Below are 18,483 nucleotides of genomic sequence, written 5' to 3' on the forward strand. Positions count from 1 at the left end.
ACCGGCCTCAGCCCCATGATCCAGCATGGCCAGATCTCTAGGTATGGCCATCTTCGTGTCCCACGTCATGAGGGATGGACATGGGGACCTCAGTTCAAGGCAGAACATCCTAGTGCTGCATTCAGGCCTTCATGGAACCTGCAGGAATAGCTAATGGCATTTGTACTGAGTCGGGTTCATCTTATGTCCATGATATGCATGCTCATATCTCATCCATACAGTGGAAACATTGGCTTCTGACTTACTCATTCAGTGTCCTTGTGTTGAGGGATGAACAACCTCTCTCAGCTGGGGTGAAGGGCCAGTGCTGGAAATGGTGGTTTTGAGGGGCTGGTCTGTGGTGACTGTGCTGGGCCAGTTTCCCCAGGTTGTCCCATGAACATGGGCACACAGCAGCCCCTGCTCTGCTGGTGCTTCAGGGCTCTCCCAGGAGGCCTGGCTGGGAGAGGACCCTGCTGTGTGCCAGCCCTGCACACTCACATACTTCAGCCCTTCACTGATATTTTCTTCTCTGGGGCATTTGCCAGTTCAGCCCTCCCACCCCCTCCTGAATTGTGCCACCCCCTGCCCTCTCCCCAGCCGAGCTCGCAGAGTAGCCACACTGGAACTGGAACTGGTCCCACAGCAGTGGGGACCAGTGAGAATGAAGGACAGTGAGAATGTCCATCCAGCCGGCAAGCTGAGTGGGTCTCCAGCACAGGCATCTTGCAGACCCAGGTCCAGACTGGCTCCCCAGGACAGCATGAGGCATTTGGCCTAGGGGATCCTCAGGAAGGTCCTCCGGCCACAGTGCCAAAGCCACCTGCCCCAAGCTGCCACCTGCAGCAAAGGGTTTCTCTTTCCATGTTTTTTCTGCACACATACAGTGTCCCACTCTTCTCCTGGAACATCCCATCTCCCCACAGAGCCCTTTCCCAAGAGAGCTGAGCTATGCTGACCTGGCCAGCTGTTCCTGCCCCCCTTCCCACGCTCCATACAGCTGTGAGCTGGCGGTGCTGCTCTGCAGAGCAAGTGGATTGTGGTGCCCAGGGCCATGGGGTGAGTCCGCAGGCTCATGCTGGTCAGGGTGGGAGGAAGGCCCAGCTCAGGGTGACTCCTGCTTACTCCCCCTCAGCACACAGACATGGCTCCTGCAGCCCCAGAGATCCCAGAGAGAGGATTCTGGGCAAACAAGGCAGTGCAGGGTCCTTCATTTCATTTAAACACACAGAGAGTACAGCTCTGCATTTACACAAAGATTATGGGTCACATAAGACAGGTAGATATGGACATAGACATAAGATGATAAATGATTTTGCTTGTGGAGAGCATTAATAAAACCAAGAAAAGCTAAAACCAAAGAAAACAAAAAAAAACCTGCAAAACTCAGGCTGAGCTGTTTATGAGTTATATTACAGATAACATGCAGAAGAAAGAGGTCAGCTCATGACTGCTTTTGGAAAGCAAACAGTCATCAGTTTCCTTATGGCATCCTTGAGCTCCTGGTTCCTCATGCTGTAGATGAGGGGGTTCACTGCTGGAAGCACCACTGAGTACAGAACTGACACCACCAGGTCCAGGGATGGGGAGGAGATGGAGGGGGGCTTCAGGTGGGCAAACATGCCAGTGCTGACAAACAGGGAGACCATGGCCAGGTGGGGGAGGCAGGTGGAAAAGGCTTTGTGCCGTCCCTGCTCAGAGGGGATCCTCAGCACGGCCCTCAAGATCTGCACATAGGACACCACAATGAATACAAAACACAGAAAAGCTAAACAGGCACTGGCCACAAGAAACCCAAGTTCCCTGAGGTAGGAGTGTGAGCAGGAGAGTTTGAGGATCTGGGGGATTTCACAGAAGAACTGGCCCAGGGCATTGCCCTTGCACAGGGGCAGTGAAAATGTATTGGGCGTGTGCAGCAGAGCAGTGAGAAACCCAGTGGCCCAGGCAGCTGCTGCCATGTGGACACAAGCTCTGCTGCCCAGGAGGGTCCAGTAGTGCAGGGGTTTGCAGATGGCAACGTAGCGGTCACAGGACATGATGGTGAGCATAGAATATTCTGCTACTATCAAGAATGCAAATGAAAAGAGCTGTGCAGCACAACCCGAGTATGATATGGCCCTGGAATCCCACAGAGAGTTGGCCATGGACTTGGGGACAGTGATGGAGATGAATCCTAGATCGAGGAGAGTGAGGTTGAGCAGGAAGAAGTACATGGGGGTGTGGAGGTGCTGGTCCCAGGCTATGGTGATGATGAGGCCGTTGCCCAGGAGGGCAGCCAGGTAGATGCCCAGGAAGAGCCAGAAGTGCAAGAGCTGCAGCTCCCGTGTGTCTGTGAACAGCAGGAGGAGGAACTGGGTGATGGAGCTGCTGTTGGACATTTCCTGCCTGTGGGCATGAGGACCTGTCATAGGAGGAAAAGACAGTGACAAGTGAGAGGAGAATAAACAGGCTGTTTCTCATGGAATAGCACTTCACCGATGGATGGAGGTTTCAGCTCATTCTTTATTTCTACCAAGTGAGAAAGACAGGTCATCACACTTTAAAATGCAGCTTGGACATTTAATTTCTATGAACACACCTCTGGGTGAAAACCCCCTAAATTGGTGTCAGAACAAAAACTGACCCACACTTCCACCCCAACCTCAGAGAGCAAGAGCACCAGGGACAGGTGGAGAAACAGAAAAGAACACTGTAGTGTTCCCGAGAAATAAAGCAAGGACAGAAAGGCAGACAAGCATGCTGTGGAACCTTCTCCTGACCCGACTGTGCTCCTGCCACTCACATAATGACACTGGAGAGCAAGTATTTTTAGCACCTTTTTTGTTTACCACGTTCCAGGAACCCTTCACCTGGAGGTCCAGCTGCTGAGGTGGAGACTTGTGACCTGGACCCCATGGCTTTGGGGCAGAGGGTCTGCTGGGGAGGAGAGGAGACCAGGGGTTGCACTGGGAAATGTGTCTGCACTGGAAAGGATGTGAGAGACGTTCCTAACTCCCACCCGCAGCATTTCAGGTCCATCTCCCTCTCCCTGCCCATGTCTGTGCTGCCTGCAGCTGTGTGTCTGTCCCTGGGTCTGCTCCCTGTCAGTGTCACGGACCTCGTCCCACCCGCTGTGTGCTCAGCTCTGTCCTGCTCACACCTCCTGGCACTGCCCAGGGGCAGCTCTGTGTGTGCAGGGGCTCAGGAGCAGCTCAGACACGTCCTAATGAGAACTGGGGTCTTAGTGTCTGCTCCAAAGAGAGAAATAAATCCCCATCTCCCACTGCACACCCGGACGAGCAAGAGTGGAAAACTGAAAGCAAAGACTCCGTCTGACCCACACAGTCCCCTTCAACCCCACAAGCTCCCTGCTTGCCCTGCCGGGGATCGCTCCTTCCACCCACAGCTGCTGCCATGGGATCTCCCGGGCAGGCTGAGCACTGACCCTGGCAGGCAGCAGAGTCCCTGCCCCGGCACAGCCCTGGGGTGCAGGGACCCTGCTCTGCAGGACAGCCCTGGGCACCCCTGGGTGCTCCCCCTTCACTCATGCTCAGCAGAAGGGGCCATCATGCCCTGTCCCTCTGACAGTGCAGCAGGGAAGCCCTGCTCTGGAGTGTGTTCTTCACTACAACAGAGATACTGTGAGAGAGACCTGACAGATCCTTTAAATTGTGGGATGTATCATCTTTAGATCCCTCCAGGAATCACACCACATAAGAAATAATTAAAAGGTAGAAAAATAATGAAAGAAGCACAATTTGGGGGTAATTCTGTCCAAATGGTGTACTCTTTAAATTATTAAAACAAAACAGAAGTGAGAGAAAAAGCATTGTTCTAAGAACTTCTTTCAAGATCAAACTGCTGAGGTGTAGTAGATACTTGGAAAAGCAAGAATGACTGTTAGGAAATTAAAGAGATTTAGGTCATCATGATCATCAGTGAGAATGAGGAGTTCCATGTTACTGTTATCAGTGACAGCACCACTGTTCACAAACAGCCTTCAGAGCATCTCCATTTTTCCTGGGCTCCAAAGCTCAGCGTGCCCAGAGTTTGACAGGATTGCTGCAAAACCCTGTGACCCAAATCTCTGCAACTGTATCTGCTCAACAGCCTCTTACCCCAGGAAGGGGAAAACTGCCAATGCAGGAACCAACCCAGAGACCAACCTGCCTGGAGAGCCAGGACAGTTGTGCCACAAAACAGCCGCCTCTGAGGGAAGCTGGAGGTGATGGAATTGCAATGGTTTCAACCCAAATCATAGAATCATAGAATCATTTAGGCTGGAAAAGACCCTTAAGAACATGGAGTTCAACTGTAAAACAAACATTGCCAAGACCACCACTAAACCATGTTCCAAAGTGCCACATCTCCATGTCTTTTAAACACCTCCAGCCATGGAAGCTCCAATCCTGAGGTGGCAGGACACCATTGGCTGCAGTTGGACATAAGATACTGGTCATGGCTGTGAGTTCAGCCCTCGCTGGCAGAATGTCTCACACCCTCACTGAGGAGGGCAGGGGGCTGGGAGATGGGAGCATGTTTCAGTTTCCAGATCCCAGCACAGAGCCCAAACCATCCTGCCCTTGGACTCTGGATCCCATTTCCTGAGATGCAAAGCTGGTAGACTTCTGAGGATAATCATGTTACAGGCATGAATAGTCCTTCCAGTGTTTGTGTAATATGTCTAGGAATGTCAGTCGTATATGCTTATATTTAAATAACTGTAAAATAGTACTCTGCATCTGTGGCAGCCCCTCTGGCAATGACAATTACATAGGTATTTGCAATATAAGGCTCCATACCTTATCCACAAACACACATCTAAGTGGTTCAGATGACGAGTGGTCTGGCAAACGTCACCCTTTGTGTCCCCAGGTGATGGACACTGCTCATGTGCCTCTGCAGAGAGTGGCAGGAGCTGGATCCCCTTCTCGGGACAGACTCCTTCCAGGAGAGACACAGACACAGGGGGAACTCATCAGGTCTTTACAGCATTTCACTCGGCATCAGTTTTGACATTTTGGGTGCTGTCCTGTGACTGCCCTTTCTGCACAAATGATCATACAAACACAACCATTTAGTGAAACATGGTCATAAAGGGGCTGTTATGGACAAGAAAGCTCACCGTGAACTCTGCAGAGAGCGAGGAAGTTCATAATAAGCAGCAGGAAGAACCAAGAAGCTCAAGGCCTCTTCTGAAGAGCGGGAGGCCTGAGCAGCCGTGATTGGCCATTGTAGGTGTGGGAGAGGGTCAGGGCATGTCAGGGAGAAGCAATGAGATGGCTGATGGCTTCAGTGAACCCTTCCAGCCATGTCTCAGCCCAGAAATGGAAAGCAGTTGATGTCTGCAGGTGGAGGAGGAACAGGAGGAAGATTTTCCTGGGAATATGGAAGGAAGAAAGGCCTCTCTTGGGCTAATCATGTATGGCAGTGCCATTTGCATGCTGTGGGCATGGCTGTGCCTGGGAGATGGGCAACGGCTGCTGCTGGGGTGGCTGTGCTCAGTCATGGCCCATGAGCTGACCCTGCTCTGCTCCTCTCTTACACTGCCTACACTTGGATGGACCTCAGGAATCATCCATGAGCCTGGTGGATCCATGAACCTCCTGGAGTGATGGGTGTGGATCCAAATAGAAGATTAGAGCAAGTGTGGGATTGGGACATTGAGGTGACTGGTGACCTTTGCCAGGAGAATGAAAGAAGCTGGATGTGCTGTGAGGAACTCACAGGCATTTCCAACTCTACAGAAAACCAGAGACTTGCAGTTAAAGCAACATCACTTGACATAAAACTCACAACTAAAACAGAAAACACTCACACTGACCACAGGAAAAGCCTTGAAAAACATTGGAGAAAAATCTACCAGATCCCAGGGGTCAGGGCTCAGCCATTCTGGTGATGAACAAGCATCAAGAGCTCACATGGCAGAAACTTGGGGTTTGCTTCTGCCTTTCACTTCATTGGAGATTTGTCCTTTCAGTATCTGCAGTTCAGGATCATGGCAGCAGAGGGCTCATTGACTTCTAAAATGCTCTTAAATGCCAAGGCTCTGTGAATCATTTTCCTAAAGGCTTCAAGTCTGGTGTGGATGATTAGAGAGATTTCAGGAACAGCCAAACAGAGACCATTTCCATCATAAATAGCAATAAAGCCAAATTCCTTCTGTTTCCTTCCCTGCTTTCCCTTCCCTCCCTTTCCAGAACAGGTGGCATCAGCAGCCTCTAGTTCATATTGATGTGTTGCATCTCCTAATAAAGACTGAATATCTCAGAAAAGTGGGTACCTAAATCACCATGTGAGTGAGGAGACAGGCTAGGACACCTCAAGACGAGTCACACTCCTCTGGACCAAGAGGTGGGTGTTTCTGGCAATCTCAGGTGCCACAGCACAGTGATACTTGTGTTCAGAGAGCTGGTCAAGTGACCCATCTCCTGTTCTGTAACGGTGTCTGGGTGTGCTCAGGTCACCCCTGACTTGAGCCCCATCCACTGCTGGGTGTTCTCCAGACTCCTGTCTTCAGGAACAAAGTCCCAGGAGACCTTGCTGGTGAAGATGGAGGCAAAGAAGCCATGAAGAACCTCAGTCTCGTCTGATTCTACTCTTATGAAGTTCAGCAGCAGACCCACGTTCACCCTGTGTATTCTCTTACTGCAAGTGATGCTCTGTCAGCTCATCTTGCTGCCCTTCCCGTGCAGGTATCAAGTCCAGGGCAGCTTTGTCATCATCCCCACATCCATGGACAAGGTTTCTCCATTCCTCCTTTGCAGCTTCCCCTGCTCCCACCTCCTGTGTGCTGCCTTTTTACCCTGGAGGTCCATCAGCTCAGAGGAGCAGCCTCAGGAGATAAATGCTTCTTTTCATGTGTCCTTGGGGAGATCATTCTTGAGCTTTGAGCAGGATGTCCTGTAAGGATTATCAGATTTCCTGAGCTCCTTCACCCTTCACACCTACTTCTATGTCACTACTTTGCCCACCAACCCCCAGTATGTCAAAGTCTTCTCCTCTGGATTCCACCAGCCTGTGCTCTGCTTCCTCCCTCCCCTCTGGTGCCTGGGACCCCACTGCTTCCTGGTCCCGACAGATAAGGTGGACACTGATGTTCACATCCCTCACCAGGGTTTCCTTGTTTCCCAGATCCCAGTTCAGGTGAGAATCACCCTTGTTGCCCATCAAGCAGACATGTTAAGCAGTTGGCCCAAGATCCTTTGAAACTGCACCTGCAAATATGCCACGCCAGTGAATGTCAGAACAACTACAGTTTCCCATGGGAACCTGCTCATTGACTGGTGATTTCCTCAGGTTGCTGACAGAAGATCTTTTCCAGTACTTCTCCATGATGCAGCAGATTGTTACACCCAACACACTGTCACCCTGTACTGGGTTTACATGGCAAAGTCTGAGGGTGATTGTGGCTGTGCTACAGTTGTCACCTCTCTGAGAAGACAACAGGAGTTTGACCAATGTCAGACAGAGCCGATTTCAGCTGCTCCAGGATGGACCCACTCATTGCCAAATCTGAGCCACTCAGTGATGCTGGCAGCACCTCTGGGATATTGTATTTGAGAAAGGGTAAAAAATGCTGCACAACAGCAGGTGGGAGAGAGGAGGGAGGAGATGTGAGAGAAAAGCACTGCAGACACCAAGCTCATATCCCATAGGGCCCGAGCAGGTCCCTCAGCAGGCCAAATCCTGCTCTCCTGAAATCCTGCTCTTGGCCTTGTTCTCATCTCCCAGGAGCCTCAGCTCCACTTTCCCATCCCTGACTGTTCCATCCTGACCAACTCTTTCTGGTTTGTAAGTGTGAAGTCCCACAGGGCACCTCACCCCACTGACTCCTCAGTCACCCATGTCAGGAAGATGTTGTCAATGAGCTCCAAAACCTCCTGGATGGCTGGTACCTTGCAGATATTGGGATATCTCAGGTCTACCATGAGGACACAGTCCTGGAAACATGAGGCTTCTTTCATTTGTCTGAAGGAGGCCTCATCTCGTTCCTCTTCCTCATCAGTAAGTCTGTAGCTGATGTCCAGTCACCACAACACTGCCCATGTTGTTCTGCCCTCTCATGCTGACTCCTCAACCTTCAGCTGACATTGTCTGTCCCCAGGCAGAGCTCCACGCATTCCTGCTGCTCTCCCACATGAAGAGAAGCTATCCCTTTGACTTCAGACCTCTGGCAGTATGAGTATCAGACACCCAAGACCCCACTTTTTCCCCAGGAGATGATATTTATAGTGTCCTGCAACGCCTCATGCTATTATGGTGGGAGAGACACCCTCATCAGGATAAGCCATCTGCGTGCAAACTTTAATACCTGAGCAAATGGAACTTCAGTTCAGGGAGAGTCCAGACCTTGTGAATATCTGTTGTTTGCCCATCAGAAATGTCTCAATTTTGACAAGATGAAATGACGAGGTCTCAGTGACCCTGAGGAGAAGGGCCTGGGCACTACAAGGTCACCACACCAGCCCGTGGTGCACGCTCACCATGAACAAGGCAGCTGCACACGGGGCTGCATGAGGAGGAGTGTGGGGACCCAGACACCTGCAGTTCTCATCCCATTTGGTTCAGCACTGGTGTGACCCACACACACGGGTGTGTGCCAGTGTGCGGCTTCCCAGTTTGGAGAAGCAGAAAGGAAATGCAGAGTGCAGGGCTGTGCCAAGGCAGGTTCAGCACCTTGTGCACATGGTGTGGGGTGCTGAGGGACCTGGGCTGCTTTGGCCCAGCAGCGCTGGGGAGGCTGCAGCAGCGCAGGAGCAGCCTGAGAGTGCTTGAAGGGCGGTTTCAGAGGTGGTGGAGGTTTCTGCATAATGGGAAAGAGCTTGAGCAAGAAATAATGGTGCAAAGTGCAGCTGGGGAGGTCCAGGCTTGACGTGAGCAGAAAGGATTGTGATGGAAGGGCAGTGCTGTGGTGGAGCAGGTCAGCAGAGGGAGTCTGCATCAGCCCAAGGCTTTGTGCTTCAAGGAGCAGCTGGGGAGGATGGAGAGATCTCAGCAAAGGAAGGAAGATGCTCAGACAAGAGCAAGGTGGGGCAGCAGGGGGGATGTCTCCAGCCTGCAGGGACAGAGGTGCAGGGGATGCCACAGCACAGGACAGGCTGTCGTGGAGATGATCACGGGATGGAAAGAGGCTGAAAGCCCCACCAGACATGAGCTCCTTCTCCCCTTGGCTATGGCTGTTGTCTGCACCTCTGATGCCTGTGAGGAGACACCTTGTCCTTGCAGCACAGGGGCCTAATGGCTTCCTTGTCCCCAGCCAGGAACCTGGGAGGGGTGGGACCATAGTCCTGCCCTTGGCCTTGCACAGCCCCACATCACAGTGTCCCAGGAAGGGCCCTGGGCAACGTGGGAGGGACAGGATCTGACTTCCAGGGCTGGGGGTCAGGGCTTGGAACGTTGATTAAGTTAACACATCCAGGTTTACTCAGCATCAGAGCCACATTTACATTGCTTTTCTTGACCTGTCATCTCTGTCTCCAGTTTTCTTCTCTGACCAGACTCCTGGGATGGTTTCTCAGTTGTGTCCCTCAGAGTGACTTTACAAGAAACTTTGGAGTTTGAATCTGACTTTGACTTCTTGAGAAGTTTCTTCACCTTCCCCCAGGGTCTGAAGTTCATGGACTCAGCACCAAACCCACCAGAGGGGTCATTAAAGCACCTTGGGCTGCTCCTGTTCTGCTGAGCTGGGCTGGGCTCCTGAGACACAGGGAGCTCATGGCAGCGGCAGCGCTGCAGAGAGACAGCTCTGCCCAGGAGCAGCTCCTCTGCACACTCAGCAGGGCTGAGGGCTCTGCCTGGGGATCTCAGCAGACGAGCAAGGCAGAGAGAGATTAAAGGTCGTCAGGACTGGGAGGATGACTGAGAGCTCACTGGAGGAGAAACCTTTGCAGCCCTTGCCATGGTAAGTCTCTGGTGCAGGGCAGTGCAGCTGTAGCTCCTGGAGGCATCTCCTGAAACTGGCGCAGGCACAGCTTGTGGGATCTGTAAGGACGGGGCTCTTGTCAGGCCATGTTGAACAGCTGTGAAGCCGGGGGAGCACCCAGGGGTGCCCAAGGCTGTCCTGCAGAGCAGGGTCCCTGCAGCCCAGGGCTGTGCTGGGCAGGGACTCTGCCGCCTGCCAGGGTCAGCGCTCAGCCTGCCCGGGAGATCCCATGGCACAGCTGTGGGGGGAAGGAGCGACCCCCGGCAGGGCAGGCAGGGAGCTTGTGGGGCTGAAGGGGGCTGTGTGGGTCAGGGCTGCTCAGAGCTCCAGATCCCCCCACAGACATGGCAGAGGGTCCTTCTGAACAACAACATCAACACAGGAACAGCTGCAAGGGAAGGAGTCTGTGCTTTCAGTTTTCCACTCATGCTCGTCTGGGTGTGCAGTGGGAGATGGGGATTTATTTCTCTCTTTGGAGAAGACACTGAGACCCCAGTTCTCGTTAGGACGTGTCTGAGCTGCTCCTGAGCCCCTGCCCACACAGAGCTGCCCCTGGGCAGTGCCAGGAGGTGTGAGCAGGACAGAGCTCTCTAGGGTTGCGGTGGCAGTGTCGGTCACTTCTTGTTCTGACACAAACTCAAGGGGTCTTGCCCCAGAAGTGTGTTCATGGAAACCTGATGCCCAAGCTGCATTTTAAACTGTGATGAACTGTTTTTCTCCTTTGGTAGAAAGAGAGTATAAGCTGAAACATCCCTCCATCAGGAGGGGGTTTTCCATGAGAAATAGCCTGTTTATTTTTCCCAGAGAAATCTCCCCTAACTTGTCACTGTCTTTCCTCCATGCACAGGTCCTCATGCCCACAGGCAGCCAATGTCCAACAGCAGCTCCATCACCCAGTTCCTCCTCCTGCCATTCACAGACACACGGGAGCTGCAGCTCTTGCACTTCTGGCTCTTCCTGGGCATCTACCTGGCTGCCCTCCTGGGCAACGGCCTCATCATCACCACCATAGCCTGGGACCAGCACCTCCACACCCCCATGTACTTCTTCCTGCTCAACCTCGCCCTCCTCGACATGGGCTCCATCTCCACCATTGTCCCCAAATCCATGGCCAACTCCCTCTGGGACACCAGGGCCATCTCACACACTCGACCACAAGGAGGGTGATGGTGGGTACGATGCCATGTGGTCACTTGTATCTCAGGAACTCATAGTCAGCAGGAAGCCAATGGCTGTGGAGGGCACTGTGAGGTCATTTCTGCCTCTGCAGGGGATTGGCCAACAGCAGGAACAGGCCTGGGAAAGGACTGTGAGGTCACACACACAAGACGAGCAATCGGGCCCAATCAGCATGGCTTGATGAAAGGCAGGTCCTGCTTGACCATCCTGGACCAAAAGAATTGTGGTGAACTGAGCCAAATCCAGCTGGCGTCCGGTCACAAGTGGTGTCCCCAGGACTCAGTATTTGACTCAATTCTATTTAAGCTTTATCAATGATGTGGATGAGGGGATCGAGTGCACCCTCATGAAGTCTGCAGATGACACCAAGTTGGGTGGGAGTGTTCATCTGCTGGAGGGTGGGAAGGCCATGCAGAGGGATCTGGACCCGCTGGATCATTGGGCTGAGGCCATTTGTATGAGGTTTGACCAGATCAAGTGCCGGGTCCTGCACTTGGGTCACAACAACCCCAGGCTCAGGGAAGAGTGGCTGGAAAATTGCCTGGTGGAAAGGGATCAGGGGGTGTTGATCGACAGCAGCTGAACATGAGCCTGTGTGTGCCCAGATGGCCAAAAGGGCCACCAGCATCCTGGCTTGTATCAGGAATGGTGTGGCCAGCAGGAGTAGCGTGATTGTGCCACTGTTCTCAGCGCTGATGAGGTCGCACCTTGAATCCTGTGTTCAGGTTTGGGCCCTTCATCATAAGAAGGACATTGAGGCACCAGAGAGAGTGCAGAGGAGACGACAAAGCTGCTCAGTGCCTGGAGCACAAGTGTGATGAGGAGCGGCTGAGGGAGCTTTTGGATTCAGCTGAAGAACAGGAGGCTGAGGGGAGACCTTCTCGCTGTCCACAACTGCCTGACAGGAGGTTGAACATGGAGGAGGTTGGTCTCTTCTCCCAAGCAGCAAGTGATAGGACGAGAGGAAATGGCCTCAAATTGTGTCAGGGGAGGTTCAGATTGGATATTAGGAAAAAATTCTTCCTGGAAAGGGTTGTCAGGCATTGGAACAGGCAGCTCAGGGCAGTGGTTCAGTCACCATTCCTGCAGGGGTTTATAAGATTTTAGACGAGGTTCTTAGGGACACGGTTTAGTTCTAGATTTAGGTTGTGGTTGGACTCAATGTTCCTGAGGGTCTCTTCCAACTGAAATAATTCTATGATTCTCTATTATCAACCGTAATATTCTTCTATCACATCTTCTAAGTGTTCTTCACATATCTACCTCTTCAGCTACAGTTGTGAAACTTATCTAATTAGATGCACAAGTGTTGACTAGTAATTGTAAATGATGAAAGCACCATCACTCTGTCAGTCTGGTTTGATACCTGCCAGTCCCAGGCAAACACCTCAGGTACAACCTGGTACCCCTGGGTGCTCCCCCTGCAGTCACCCTCAGCAGAAGGTGCCATCATGCCCTGTCCCTCTGACAGTGCAGCAGGGAAGCGCTGGTCTGGACCATGTTCTTGTTTTCTACATAAGAAATACAGTGAGAGAACCCTGACAGCTCCTGTAAATTGTGGGGTGTATCATCTTTAGGAGATCCCTCCAGGAAATGCAGCTGCATTGTCCTACAGCCAGAGACTTACCGTGTTAGAACTGTGAAGATTTGTCTCTCAATGAGCCCTCAGCAACCAACCCCCTACATTGCCTTTCCCCTCTCTGTGCCTGGCTCCTGTGCCCTCGGTGCTGCAGGCAGAGCCCTCAGCCCTGCTGCGTGTGCAGAGGAGCTGCTCCTGGGCAGAGCTGTCTCTCTGCAGTGCTGCCACTGCCATGAGCTCCCTGTGTCCCAGGAGCCCAGCCCAGCTCAGCAGCACAGGAGCAGCCCAAGGCACTTTAATGACCCCTCTGGTGGGTTTGGTGCTGAGTCCATGGACCTCAGACCCTGAGGGGAAGCTGAAGAAACTTCTCAAGAAGTCAAACTCAGATGCAAACTCCAAAGTTTCCTGTAATATACACGGGTCCCACTGAGGGACAAAACTGAAGAACTGACCCCAGAGTTTGGTTAGCACAGAAAACTGGACGCAGTGATGACAGGTCAGGAAAAGCAATGTAAACATGTCTCTGATGCTGAGTAAACCTGGATGTGTTTCATTAACTGAAGGACTAAGCCCTGACCCCCAACCCTGAGGAGTCAGATCCTGTCCCTCCCACGTTGCCCAGGGCCCTTCCTGGGACAGTGTGATGTGGGGCTGTGCAAGGCCAAGGGCAGGACTATGGTCCCACCCCTCCCAGGTTCCTGGCTGGGGACAAGGAGGGTGTTGGAGCTCATTGACAACATCTTCCTGACACGGGTGACTGAGGAGTCAGTGGGGTGAGGTGCCCTGTGGGACTTCACACTTACAAACCAGAAAGAGTTGGTCAGGATGGAACAGTCAGGGATGGGAAAGTGGAGCTGAGGCTCCTGGGAGATGAGAACAAGGCCAAGAGCAGGATTTCAGGAGAGCAGGATTTGGCCTGCTGAGGAACCTGCTGGGCCCTATGGGATATGAGCTTGGTGTCTGCAGAGCTTTTCTCTCCCATTTCCTCCTTGCTCTCTCCCACCTGCTGTTGTGCAGCGTTTTTAACCCTTTCTCAAATACAATATCCCAGAGGTGCTGCCAGCATCACTGAGTGGCTCAGATTGGGCAAGGAGTGCGTCCAACTTGGACCAGCTGAAATTGGCCCTCTCTGACATCAGTCAAACTCCTGTTGTCTTCTTAGAGAGGTGACAACTGTAGCACAGCCACAATCACTCTAAGTTCCAAGTCTTTGCCATTTAAGCCCATTACAGGGTGACAACATGTTGTGTGCTACAAATTACTTGATCATGGAGAAGAAATGGATCTTCTATCAGCAACTCGAGCAACTCACCAGTCAATGAGTACGTTCCTATGGGGAACTGTAATTGCCCTGACATTCACTGGCCAGGCAAAGCTGCAGCTGCCAACAGTCCAAAGGACCTTGGGCCAACTGCTTAACATGGCTGCCTGATGGGCCAACAAGGGTGATGCTCACCTGGATCTGGAACTGGAAAACAAAAAAACCCTGGTGAGGGATGTGAACATCAGTGTCCACCTTGACTGTCGGTCCCAGGCACCAGAGGGGAGGGAGGAAGGCCAGCAGCAGAGCACAGGCTGGTGGAATCCAGAGGGGAAGACTGACATACTGGGGAATGGTGGGCAAAGTGGTGACATGGAAGTAGATCTGCAGGGTGAAGGAGCTCAGGAAATCTCATCAGCCCTACAGGACAGGCTGCTCCAAGCACAAGAATGATCTCTCCAAGTATCCATGAACAGAAGCATTTATCTCATGAGGCTGCTTCTCTGAACTGATGGAGCTGCAGGGCAAAAGGCAGCACACAGGAGGTGGGAGCAGGGGAAACTGCAAAGGAGGAATGGAGAAACCTTGTCCATGGATGTGGGGATGATGACAAAGCTGCCCTGGACTTGATACCTGCACAGGAAAGGCAGCAAGATGAGCTGACAGAGCTTCACTTGCAGTAAGAGAATAGACAGGATGAACGTGGGCCTGCTGCTGAACTTCATAAGAGTAGAATCAGACAGGACTGAGGTTCTTCATGGCTTCTTTGCCTCCATCTTCACCAGCAAGGTCTCCTGGGACTTTGTTCCTGAAGACAGGAGTCTAGAGAACACCCAGCAGTGGATGGGGCTCAAGTCAGGGGTGACCTGAGCAAACTCAGACACCATTACAGAACAGGAGATGGGTCACTTGACCAGCTCCTGAACACAAGTATCACTGTGCTGTGGCACCTGAGATTGCCAGGGACACCCACCTCTTGGTCCAGAGGAGTATGACTCCTCTTGAGGTGTCCTGGACTATCTCCTCATGCACATGGTGATTTAGACACCCACTTTTCTGACATATTCAGTCTTTACCAGAAGACGCTCCGTATCAATATGAACTGGAGTCTGCTGATGCCACCTGTTCTGGAAAGGGAGGGAAGGGTGAGCAGGGAAGGGAATAGAAGAAATTTGGCTTTATTACTATTTATTACGGAAATGGTCTCTGTTTGGCAATTCCTGAAATCTCTCTAATCATCCACATCAGACTTGAAGCCCTTAGGATAATGATGCACAGAGCCTTGGCTTTTAAGAGCATTTCCGATGTTAATGAGCCCTCTGCTGCCATGAACCTGAACTGCAGATACTGAAAGAATGAACAAACCTCTAATGAACTCAAAGGCAGAAGCAAACCCCAAGTTTCTGAGGGTGTTTGGACCCCATGAAGGGCCATCACTGACACAGCTGTGAAGGAAACAACCATTGCAGGTCCCTGTCCCTGGAGGCTGGTGAAGGAAAGACTTGGAGACACTGGTTCCAGGTGGTGAGGGCCATGTGGAGGTGGCTCTGGTGCCATGTCAGCCCCTGATGCTTGTTCATCACCAGAATGGCTGAGCCCTCATCCCTGGGACCTGGTAGATTTTTCTCCAATGTTTTTCAAGGCTTTTCCTGTGGTCAGTGTGAGTGTTTTGTATTTTGGGGATGGGTTTTATGTCAACTGCTGTTGCTTTAACTGCAAGGCTTTGGTTTTCTGTGGAACTGGAAATGCCTGTGAGTTCCTCACAGCACATCCAGATTCTTTCATACGACTGGCAATGGTCACCAATCACCTCAATGTCCCAGTCCAACACTTGCTTGAATCCTCTATTTGGATTCGCACCCATCACTCCAGAAGGTTCATGGATCCACCAGGCTCATGGATGATTCCTGAGGACCATCCCAGTGTGGGCAGTGTAAGAGAGGAGCAGAGCAGGGTCAGCTCATGGGACATGACTGAGCACAGCCACCCCAGCAGCAGCCGTTGCCCATCTCCCAGGCACAGCCATGCCCACAGCATGCAAATGGCACTGCCATACATGATTAGCCCAAGAGAGGCCTTTCTTCCTTCCATATTCCCAGGAAAATCTTCCTCCTGTTCCTCCTCCACCTGCAGACATCAACTGCTTTCCATTTCTGGGCTGAGACATGGCTGGAAGGGTTCACTGAAGCCATCAGCCATCTCATTGCTTCTCCCTGACATGCCCTGACCCTCTCCCACACCTACAATGGCCAATCACGGCTGCTCAGGTCTCCCGCTCTTCAGAAGAGGCCTCGAGCTTCTTGGTTCTTCCTGGTGCTTATTATAAACTTCCTCGCTCTCTGCAGAGTTCACAGTGAGCTTTCTTGTCCATAACAGCCCCTTTATGACCATGTTTCACTAAATGGTTGTGTTTGTATGATCATTTGTGCAGAAAGGGCAGTCACAGGACAGCATCCAATATGTCAAAACTGATGCCCAGTGAAATGCCGTAAAGCCCCGATGAGTTCCCCGTGTCTGTGTCTCTCCTGGAAGGAGTCTGTCCCGAGAAGGGAATCCAGCTCCTGCCACTCTCTGCAGAGGCACATGAGCAGTGTCCATCACCTGGGGACACAAAGGGTGACGTTTGCCAGACCACCCGTCATCTGAACCACTTAGATGTGTGCTTGTGGATGGGGTATAGAGCCTTATAGTGCAAATACCTATGTAATTGTCATTGCCAGAGGGGCTACCACAGATGAAGAGTACCACTTTAAAGATATGTAAATATAAGCTTATACGACTGACATTCCTAGACATATTACACAAACACTTGAAGGATTATTCATGCCTTTTAACATGATTATCCTCAGAAGGCCACCAGCTTTGCATCTCAGGAAATGGGATCCAGAGTCCAAGGGCAGGATGGTTTGGGCTCTGTGCTGGGATCTGGAAACTGAAACGTGCTCCCATCTCCCAGCCCCCTGCCCTCCTCAGTGAGGGTGTGAGACATTCTGCCAGCGAGGGCTGAACTCACAGCCATGACCAGTATCTTATGTCCAACTGCAGCCAGTGGTGTCCTGCCAGCTCAGGATTGGAGCTGCCATTGCTGGAGGTGTTTAAAAGACTTGGAGACGTGGCGCTTTGGGACATGTTTTAGTGGTGGACTTGGCAATGTTTGACTTACAGTTGGATGCTGTGTTCTTAAGGGTATTTTCCAGCCTAAATTATTCTATGATTCTATGATTTGGGTTTTAACCATTTCAGTTCCATCCCCTCCAGCTTCCCTCAGAGGCGGCTGTTGTGTGGCACAACTCTCCTGGCTCTCCAGGCAGATTGGGCACTGGGTTGGTGTCTGCATTGGCAGTTTTCCCTTTCCTGGGGTAAAAGGCTGTTGAGCAGAGACAGTTGCAGAGATTTGGATCACAGGGGTTTGCAGCAATCCTGTCAAATTCTGAGCAGGATGAGCTTTGGAGCCCAGGAAAAATGGAGATGTTCTGAAGGATGTTTGTGAACAGTGGTGCTGTCACTAGTAACAGTAACAGGGAACTCCTTCCTCTCAGTGGTGATTATGATGATGAACTAAATATCTTTAATTTCCTTCCTAACAGTTATTATTACTTTTCAAACCATCTCCTACACCTCAGTAGTTGATCTTCTTGAAAGAAGTTCTTAGAACAATGATTTTCCTCTCACTTCTTTTTTGTTTTAATCATTTAAAGAGTACACCTTTTGGACAGAATTACCCCCAAATTGTGCTTCTTTCATTATTTTTCTATCTTTTAATTATTTCTTATGATGTGTGATGTGCGGGTTGCATAGGAGAACAGGTTTTTTTGGAGACAAAGAAGGCCAAGGAACAGATCCCAGGTCAGTGCAAAGGCCCAAAGGAAGCCAGAATCTTTATGTGTGTGCACTGACACACACTGTCACCTGCATTTCCAGTCTCTGCAGTCTCAACAGTGCCGCAGAGTCTGGAGTTCTGAGCTCCCTCATCTGCCCTGTGTGACACTTGTAAAATGGAACTACCCCAGTCCAATGGCTGGTTTTGATTCTCTTCACAGCCTGAAGCACCACATGGGTCAGGAGACAAGCCAGGATACCCAACCAGGACTCACATACCCTTCATGTACATTTTAGGTGTTCCCTGGCATCTCAGCAGACATGTCACGCTGATATCTGGGTGCAAGGAGCTGGTCAAGTGCCTCGTCTCCATTTCTATAATGATCGATTTGTGTCTGGCTGATGTGCAGACTCTGTGCATGGATGCTGACACCTGTTGAGCAACCTGCTCTGAAAGGGTTAACAACATGGGCTGTTCTTTCTGGAGAGGCATTAGGACAGCAAAAAATGAGATCTTGGGTTAGGGCAAAAGAAAAAGGATTGAAAATATGTGGTCAGGCCTTTTTGGGGGCACTTGCAAAGCAGCCCTGCAGCTCATGTGAATTACTTCTGTGCTCAGGGAGAACCTGAGAGTTCTCCCTAATTTGAAAGCATGAAGAGGAAGGAAGGACAGCATCATTCAGGCTCCAAGGGACCTCAGGAGGCATCCTGACCAACCTCCTGCTCACAGCAGGGTCAGACCAGATTGCTCAGGGCTTTATC

At 51.4% G+C, this 18,483-nt stretch overlaps 1 protein-coding gene across 1 annotated transcript; it reads right to left on the minus strand.

Moving 5' to 3' along the window:
• Positions 1 to 1,102: 1,102 nt before the first annotated feature.
• LOC308050418 (olfactory receptor 14J1-like) lies at positions 1,103 to 2,357 on the minus strand (the record flags this gene model as incomplete). Its single annotated transcript, XM_080360533.1, has 1 exon — positions 1,103 to 2,357. The coding sequence occupies one exon, from the start codon at positions 2,355 to 2,357 to the stop codon at positions 1,419 to 1,421; it is 939 nt and encodes a 312-aa protein (XP_080216659.1). The 3' UTR covers positions 1,103 to 1,418.
• Positions 2,358 to 18,483: the final 16,126 nt, after the last annotated feature.

The sequence above is a fragment of the Nesoenas mayeri genome (genome assembly GCF_963082525.1).
Source record: "Nesoenas mayeri genome assembly, chromosome: 28".
In the NCBI taxonomy this organism is placed as follows: Eukaryota; Metazoa; Chordata; class Aves; order Columbiformes; family Columbidae; genus Nesoenas; species Nesoenas mayeri.